The sequence below is a fragment of the Rhineura floridana genome, chromosome 9 (genome assembly GCF_030035675.1).
Source record: "Rhineura floridana isolate rRhiFlo1 chromosome 9, rRhiFlo1.hap2, whole genome shotgun sequence".
In the NCBI taxonomy this organism is placed as follows: Eukaryota; Metazoa; Chordata; class Lepidosauria; order Squamata; family Rhineuridae; genus Rhineura; species Rhineura floridana.
In genome coordinates, this window is record NC_084488.1 from 48,176,009 (window position 1) to 48,184,473 (window position 8,465).

The following is an 8,465-nucleotide window of genomic DNA, read 5'->3' on the forward strand; positions in this document are numbered from 1 at the left end:
TTAGAGGCTATGAAAGTACCAGATGGAAATCTTCTTGGGGTCTGAATGAGAGCCACTGGGCCTATTCTTGTGTTCTGGCCTAGCATATGTTAGGCAAAACTCATATCCAATCAGCCAGCTAAACTCACATCCAACCTACACTTGCATGTAAATCTGTGTTCAACTTCATTGATATCTTGAAGACTATGTGAACAGCAAACAATTTATAAATGCAAATGATCAAATACTTAACTGTAGAAAGATCAACAGATGGCTGCATCTGAGATGGTATGGATGAGGAAAAAAGACCAGGCCAGGTTGCCTCTAGGCTAGAAGTCAGCATGTCAAAGAACCTGGCCAGATAGAGATTTTTCTTCTTATGAGGAAAACTTGCCTAAAAAGGATTAAATATTCTTCATAGGAACAGCCAATCAATGCATAGTAACAGATGTGAAGGCTTGATTAGCTGCTAGCAGATCTACAATAAGAACTTAAAGCAGTTCCAAATATGCAGACGAGGGGGCAATATAACAAACAACAATGGTCATGTGGCGGGAGAACACCTTGCAATCTAGACTTTCAGTATACAAATGGATTGACTGCAGTCACTTCTCTTATTCCTCTTATTCCTGCTCAATGGTGATTTGAGCACATGTTGAAACAACTGAATGATCAAGTGCAGTGTCTGTTCACTACTATTATGTTTGTATGAATAGGAATATAGATTAATTGGATCCAAGTCTCATTGATACCATAAGGTCTCCAGTGTATTAGCCTTGCACAGAATTGCAGCTTTATTGTGTTTCTGTCGCTACTTTAATAGTCCTGTGATTGACAAATATATTCTGTGCATCTGTAGTGAACTGTATCTGATTCTTATCACTTAAATTCATTTATAGCCCAACACTAATTGCCAAGGGATTGATACAAATCCTTGAAGATGATTCATTAAATGGAACAGTTATGAAGATCACAACAAACCAAGGAATTCATTTTCATGACTACAATCCAGTACCATTTCAAACAGAAAAGCAGTAAATCCTATTTTGTGACTGTTTTGAAGAAAAATGTTATTTTCATCTTAAAATGATATTTTTAGTTGTACAGCAATGTTAACAATGTCTCTGTGTTCTAAATATTGCTGTAAATATTCCTTATGTGAAGGATTAGATATACACAAACATGATTTTTGATATTAGAAACTTAATATTAGAAGCCTAATTCTTAATGTAAGGAGGGAGGCTTTTTATCTAGCAGAAGAGTAAAGGGACCTATTAAATTTGGGGATCTTTACAGGAGATTGTGGGCTATAGCAAAAATAGTGCCAGACCTAATTAGAAATGCCAATCCTGTCTTGCTTAATTGGGGGAATTAGTGAGACTGACATGGACTAAATTTATGAAATTCAGTATTACCCAAATTGCCAATATATAAAAACACAGAATAGTAATGTAGTGAATTTGATACAAAGCAAAACACAGTCTGTTTCTAGATTCAATCCATGGTGTGAAATATAGGATAACATCTTCAAAGATATGTGGAGCCATATTGTTCTAAACTTTGTATTATCAGCAGATTGGATTAGTACAGATTTACAGGGGGAAAACAGTATGATAGCTTCTGTTTGTCAGTAACGTCATGTTAACCATGCAAATTAAAAAGAGATGTGAGTAGCACCAAACACACACTAAATCACCATGTAGATGACCCTAAACCTTTCAAAACTGCGCTGATTTTAACCACAAATTTCAAAACTGCACTGATATTTGTTTGTTTACTTCTTAGAAATTCAGAGCAACATTGGGTACGAGGCTACTAGTACCTTATATTTTAAAATCAAAAGAGGACCTATTACAAGTTGCTGGTTGGTGGTGTTTTTTTTTTAAACAAACTTGTAAAGGGTTAACATCAAGAGCTACTGAATGATATTATTATTGAAGCCAGTGCTTTAGAAACCTTGAAAGTGGTCTGTGTAGTTACTGCAAACAAAATACATTTTCAAATCAGTTTGGCTATATAGTTTAAGTTTCAGTCTGCTCAAAATGGAAATGGACTGCCTTCAAGTCTATACTGACTTATGACGACCCTATGAATAGGGTTTTCATGGTAAGCGGTATTCAGAGGGGGTTTACCATAGCCTTCCTCTGAGGCTGAGAGGCAGTGACTGGCCCAAGGTCACCCAGTGAGCTTCATGGCTGTGTGGATTTGAACCCTGGTCTCCCAGGTCGTAGCTCAAGCATACCTTTTCCCCCCATAATGTGAACAAGGTACTTTTGTTACACAAAAGGAAACAATTGTCATCCATTAATACTTAACAGAGTGACCAGTTCATTTTCTTTTTTCTGTAGAAAATAATATGCTGGGAGTGGGACTGCTTAATTTTTTAGAAAGCGTCATTTTTTTACTTCTATCCCTCAAAAGCTACACAATAAATGCAAAATACTTAAAATGCTCAAATGCACAAGCAATGTTAGCATTTTAAAATGTTTCCTTCCCTTACAATTTTCTCTAAAATTCCAGAGGGCTCCATTTGAATGTGGAGCCACTTTTTTTACAGAACACTGTTTCATTATCCATGAACAAAAGAGATTTGAGGCTAGCACAAGGGCACCTTTGGAATGGATTGAACTCAACAACCTAATAGAAAACCTTTGGAAACATAAGATTACATTTTATATAGATTGAAAACTTGTTATATCAGCAAGATTCTAAGTACCTTTTGATGAGAGTAGTCCTGGGGGTGATGGTTGTCTTGTTTCTGGTGGAGTGACAAGTTCCGTGGATGGATCCACTATTGTTTAGCCTACCCACGAGCCATTAATCAATGTATGGACACTGGGAACAAGTCCCCAAGCACCCTACTTTTTGTGTTAGGCTGTTGTGTGTCAGGCGAGATTTTTTTTCTAATTTTATTAGAAAGGGCTGTTGCTGCACTAGCAGAAGATGGTTAACCAAGAAGAACAAGGTTCTGTTGCAGAAGATTTTCTGTTGCCCTGAAATGCATGTTATAATGAAAAAAGTTAATTACAAAAAGAAGGCTCATTACAAAAAGCAGTGGAGAAACACCTGCCTTGTAAATTGAATATACCCTGCAAGTTAGATTACGGTCGGATTTACTGATTTTGATTTATAAATGTACAAACATGCAAAGACATAATTTTATCTGTATAGGTTTGGGGTAGATGGGTGTGCAAAAATCTGTCTCATAGCTTATGTGGACTGTATGACTATTGTCTGCAAAACATGCTATTAAACATGTTGATTAATAGAAGAGATCCCTTTGCTTTTGCTGCTTTCCTTCTCACTACTTGACAATGTATTAACCAGGGAGGCATTAGAAACTCCATTACCCATGCACCCTTGGAGCAATAGACTCCTTTGACAATGGCTCAGAAGAGCTCAGAAATGACACTAGGCCTTAAAGACAAGGTTTATGGAGCTGCCGAAGCTTTCCTTGTCAGACACTTCCCACTCACGACACCCCTCTCCTGGGTAAGTTTCAAAAAGACAAGTTAACAGAGAAGACTGAAGGGGGAGCCTTCTCTGGGCTAGGAAACACTTTGAAAAGACCTCACCTTTTTCTGGCTATTCTCTGAGAAGGCTCAGGAAGCATGGATTGAAAAATTAACAATGCAAAATGAAGAGCACATACATTTTGGTGGGGGAAGTTAAAAGCAGAAGTGTCTTCATATACACACAAAGGGGAAAAATACTAAACGAGGCAACAATGTGTGTTGAAAGATACTCTGAGGAAACTGTCACAGGAAATGTATAAAGCTTTTTTTTTTTTTTGCAGTATGCTGTCAAGGTATCAGTCCCCTAAAAATTGTGAACAATTAATGCAGAGGTAGCCAATGTGGTGCCCTCCAGATGTTGTTGGATTTCAGTTCCCATCAGCTCCAGCCAATATGGCCAATGGTCATAGGTGATGAGAGGTGGAGTCCAGCAACATTTGACTGATTGATTGATTGATTGTGTTTTTAAACCACCTTTCCTCCACAGAGCTCAAGGTGGCATACATGGTTGTACATTACTGCCCCTTAGACTAATACACATGTTCCTACTTCATTTCTGCTAATGAAGATAAACATTCTCTAGGATACTATTGGAATGCAATCATAATCAGGAATTTTAAGACCAGACCAGACCTGTAACATAACCTATCCCATTCCCACATATCCCCTTGCATTGTTAAATGAGAAAAATGGAGATACAGAGATATGGAGGGGGGTTGAGTACATGTCTGACAAAGCAGTGCCTAATACTAACAGCTTCTACAGATGACATTCAGAGAAACCATGAGCCAGGAGAGTTTGTTTTTTATTTTTTAAAAAATATTTATATACTGTTTGATCAGAAAAACAATATAAAATATTCTTAATAAAATGAAAATCAAACTAGATAAAATTTGTTCTAAAACAAATATAATAAAATTACACGTCTAGATAGGCTTGCCTAACCAAAAAAAGTTTTAGCTGGTTTGGGAGTTGTTTGGCACTACCTCTATGTGTGTGTTTGCATGTACAAGTGTGTGTATATGTGCACATTCATAGGGAAAACAGGTCCATTTTGATATTTGGAAAGTTCTGGGTCTCTTTAGATGGAAAATAGGTCTTACATAACTTTCAGCCTTCTCTGTGTTATCATGATATTTTCAACTATATCCCTCAAATTACAAATAGCTAGAATTCTTTGTATTAATGTACTATAAAAACTTAATTGGTTAAGAACATAAGAAGACCCTACTGGATCAGACCAGTGGCCTATCTAGTCCAGCATCCTGTTCACACAGGGGCTAACCAGGGGCCTGTGGGAAGCCTACAAACAGGCCCTGAATGCTTAAGTCAGTGCATTCAAATTAAGAGTTAAAGATGGTTAAGCTCCTTCGCTTGTTACTGTCTCAAGTGGTGTTCAGTTATTTATTTTTGTTTATTTTTCTTGTATCACCCTCCATTTCACAAGAGAGTCAAGGATGGCAAACCTTCATAAATAACGTGCAGCACTAAAATCACAAAACACATTAAAATACAAGATGGCAGCAATAAAAGAGGCAGGTAAATCCATTTCTACTCTTCTTTGAAGTCCTGCATAAAGAAATACTTTTTAAAACTAAGCCCTGAACAAAAGTAATGCTGGGGACAACCAGATGTCCACTGGGAGGGAATTCCTAAAATATCACGGGCCGCCCACCATGGGGTGTACTCATTAAGGGCAGAGCCTCCTCCAGCCAGTCTTAAAACCCAGGTTGATTGGTACTGGAAATGCATTACTTCAAGTAACTGGGACCTGAGCTATTTAGGGCTTTGTTAACTAGTACTAGCATCTTGAATTGGATCTGGTAACTCACTGGCAGCCAGTGAAGTGCTTTCACAGTATATATAATATGATCTCATTCCACTGCCCCTGACAACATATGGGCAGCAGTGTTCTGCACCAGCTGTAGTTTCTGGGCTGTCTTCATGGAAAGCCCCATGTAAACAGTATTGCAACAATTCAATCAGCATGTTATCAGAACATGGACTATTATAGCAGGTTATCCTGGTCCAAGAATAGCTGTAGCTGGGGAACAAGATGGCCACTTGGGACTCCAGTGACAGCTTCAATTCAAGGAACACTCCCACACTGAATACGTGCTCCATCAGGGAGAGTGCTACCTCATCCACAACAGGTCATCTGCCTAATTCTCATAGCTGGGAGCTACCAACCCACACAGCCCCCATCTTATTGGGATTCATCCTCAGTGTATTGGCCATCATCCAGCCCACCAATGCCTCCAGCCCAGCAGTTGTGTAGGCTCTCCTGATTCAAATGGAATTGAGAGATACAGCTTGGTGTCAACTGCATATAGATGACACCCCTCAGTGGTTTCATATGAATGTTAGATTCTGTGGGAGACCTCGCTGGACCTCACAGCCCAGATCCCATGGACTGAGCAGCAGTGTCCTAATGCTACTGTCTGGTAAATACCTTGTAGGTAGGAGTAGAACCACTGTAATACAGTGCCTCCTACTCCCAACCTGTTGAGCCCCACTAGGAAGATACTGTGGTCAATGGTATCAAAAGATGCGGAGAAATCAATGGTATCAAAAGATGTGGGGAATCTCAAGCCTGGGGACCATGTGTAGCCCTTCAGGCCTCTCTATCTGCCCTCAAAACTCTACCCAGGCTACACACCCTCTCCCATGCCACATCCCTCACTGGCCCAGCTTTGCATCTGAGGGTGTTTGGCTGGTTGGAATGTGTCCTTGAATTCTGATAATGCTTCTTGCTTGTCTGGATAAAAGACAGAGAGGGGTTTGTGAGCGTATATAGAAACTAGCTTACTGTACAAAGGTATAATTTGTATTTGTTGTCCCAACTGCTTTTGCTTCTGGCCTTGCCCATCATTGGCATTTGGCCCTTGGAAAGTTGTCCAGAAGGGAATGTAGCCTAGGACTGAAAGAGGTTCCTCACCCCTGGTCTAGAAGTATCAGCAGCATAGCACTCTTTCCACCACCACCCCCATCTCTTTCCTGAAGAAGGGAATCAGTCAGGGTGTTTCCATGCTGTACCTATGTCTGAAGACAGACTGTAATGAGCCTAGAAAAGCTACCTGAACTAGTTTTGGGACTGAATCAGTCGCCTCCTTTGTCAGGAGGAGGACAGAGGGAATGCGACTCAGTTATTCTTACTTGATCTCTTGGTGGCTTTTGATACCATTGACCATGGTATCCTTCTGGGCTGACTTGATGAGATGAATATCGGAGAAACTGTTTTAATGTGGTTCTGATCCTATTTCCAGGGTCATTTTCAGAGAATAGCATTGGGTGACTGTCTTTGGACAGTTGTGCTGTGGGGTGCCGCAGGGTACAATCTTGTCCCCTATGCTGTTAAACATCTGTATGAAGCCCTTGGGAGCGGTCATCAGGAGATTTGGGCGAGGTGTCAGCAGTACACTGATGATACCCAGCTCTATTTCTCTGTAACATCTGAATCGGGAGAGGCCATGCAAGCCCTGGACCGATGCCTGGAGTTAGTGGAGGGCTGGATGAGAGCCAATAAACTGACTCTGAAACCTAGCAGAGGTGCTGTGCCTTCGTGGTTCCCGAGTTTGGATAATTGGTCAGTTGCCTGGTTTAGATGGGGTTGTACTCCCTCTGAAAGAGCAGGTCCATAGTCTGGGGGTTGCTTCTGGATTTATCTTTGTTGCTAGAGGCCCAGGTGACCTCAGTGGCTAGGAGTGTCTTTTACCAGCTTCGTTTCTGGAGTGGGATAACCTGACCACTGTTGTCCATGCACTGGTAACAGTAATGCATTCTATGTGGGGCTGCCATTCTATGTTGGTCTGGAAGCTGCATCTGGTGCAAAATGCAGCAGCAAAACTGCTCACTGGGGCAGGATATCAGCAACATGTCATCTTGCTGCTGAATGAATTGCACTGGCTGCCTATTAGCTACCAGGCTTAGTTCAAGGTGCTGGTTTTGGTCTACAAAGCTCTATATAGCTTGGGACCAGGATACCTGAAAGATCGTTTTACCCCTTATATACCCAGTTGATCACTGCACTCTGCAGGTGAGGGCCTCCTGCTGATACCATCTTATCAAGAGGTCCGTTCTGCACAACATAGGAAGTGGACCTTTAGTGTAGTGGGATCTACCCTTTGGAATTCCCTCCCCTAAAATATTAGATCTTCAGTAGGTGCCTTAAATATTACACAGGTGCCATCTCTGTTTCAGCGCTTACTGAAGACCTTCCCCTTTCAACAAGGCTGTGCTGCCTCTGCAGGGAGACTCCTTCAGTTGTGCTAAAGAAGGTATTTATTAGGTGAGAGCAGCCTTTCCCAACCAGTGTGCCTCCAGATGTTGTTGGACCACAATTCCCATCTTTCCTGACCATTGGCAATGCTGGCTGAGGCTGATGAGAGTTGTGGTCCAACAACATCTGGAGGCACATTGGTTGGGAAAGGCTGGGTTAGAGTTATGGAACTCTAAGGTCTGTCTCTATGCTCCCTTAGCCTTACAGTAACGTCCTGTCAAGTGACATCACCCCCTCATTAATTGGTTAGTTTTCCCTCCAAAACCTGCCGCAGTTTGTTTCCATCATCAGTGAAGCTAGCAGCAGGCCTAGCAGCCTCAGAGGTCAACACTCCTTTTTTATCCACTGGCCTGATCCATCAGGCTCTTCTTATGTTCTTCTCTCTCTCTGTCTCTGTCTCTGTCTCTCTCTCTCTCTCTCTCGGAAGTTATTCCTCTGCCAGAATTGCCTCTTCCAGAAGCTGTCTCTCTCTCAGAAGTTACCTCTCCTCTGTTGAATCTACCTCTTCAACAATTCTACAATATAATTACCTGCCATCAACCTTCATCATCATCATCACCATCCTTAGTTCACCACCCCCAGACACTACGTTTTCTTTGAAGTTTCTCTATACCTTGCTTTTTCTGGTTTGATAAAATAGTTCTGATTAAAATAGAGAGATTGAGTTGACTGTCTGGCAAAGTGGGTTTCAG

The 8,465-nt window shown here is 41.1% G+C and overlaps 1 protein-coding gene across 1 annotated transcript in view; it reads left to right on the forward strand.

Annotated features, from left to right (window-relative positions):
* HPGD (15-hydroxyprostaglandin dehydrogenase) overlaps positions 1–3,250 on the forward strand; it is a 41,615-nt gene extending 38,365 nt beyond the window's left edge. Inside the window, exon 7 of the mRNA XM_061584517.1 lies at positions 879–3,250. Within this exon, the coding sequence (XP_061440501.1) occupies positions 879–1,017 (139 nt within the window). The 3' untranslated portion in view covers positions 1,018–3,250. The remainder of the gene's footprint in view (positions 1–878) is intronic.
* Positions 3,251–8,465: the final 5,215 nt, after the last annotated feature.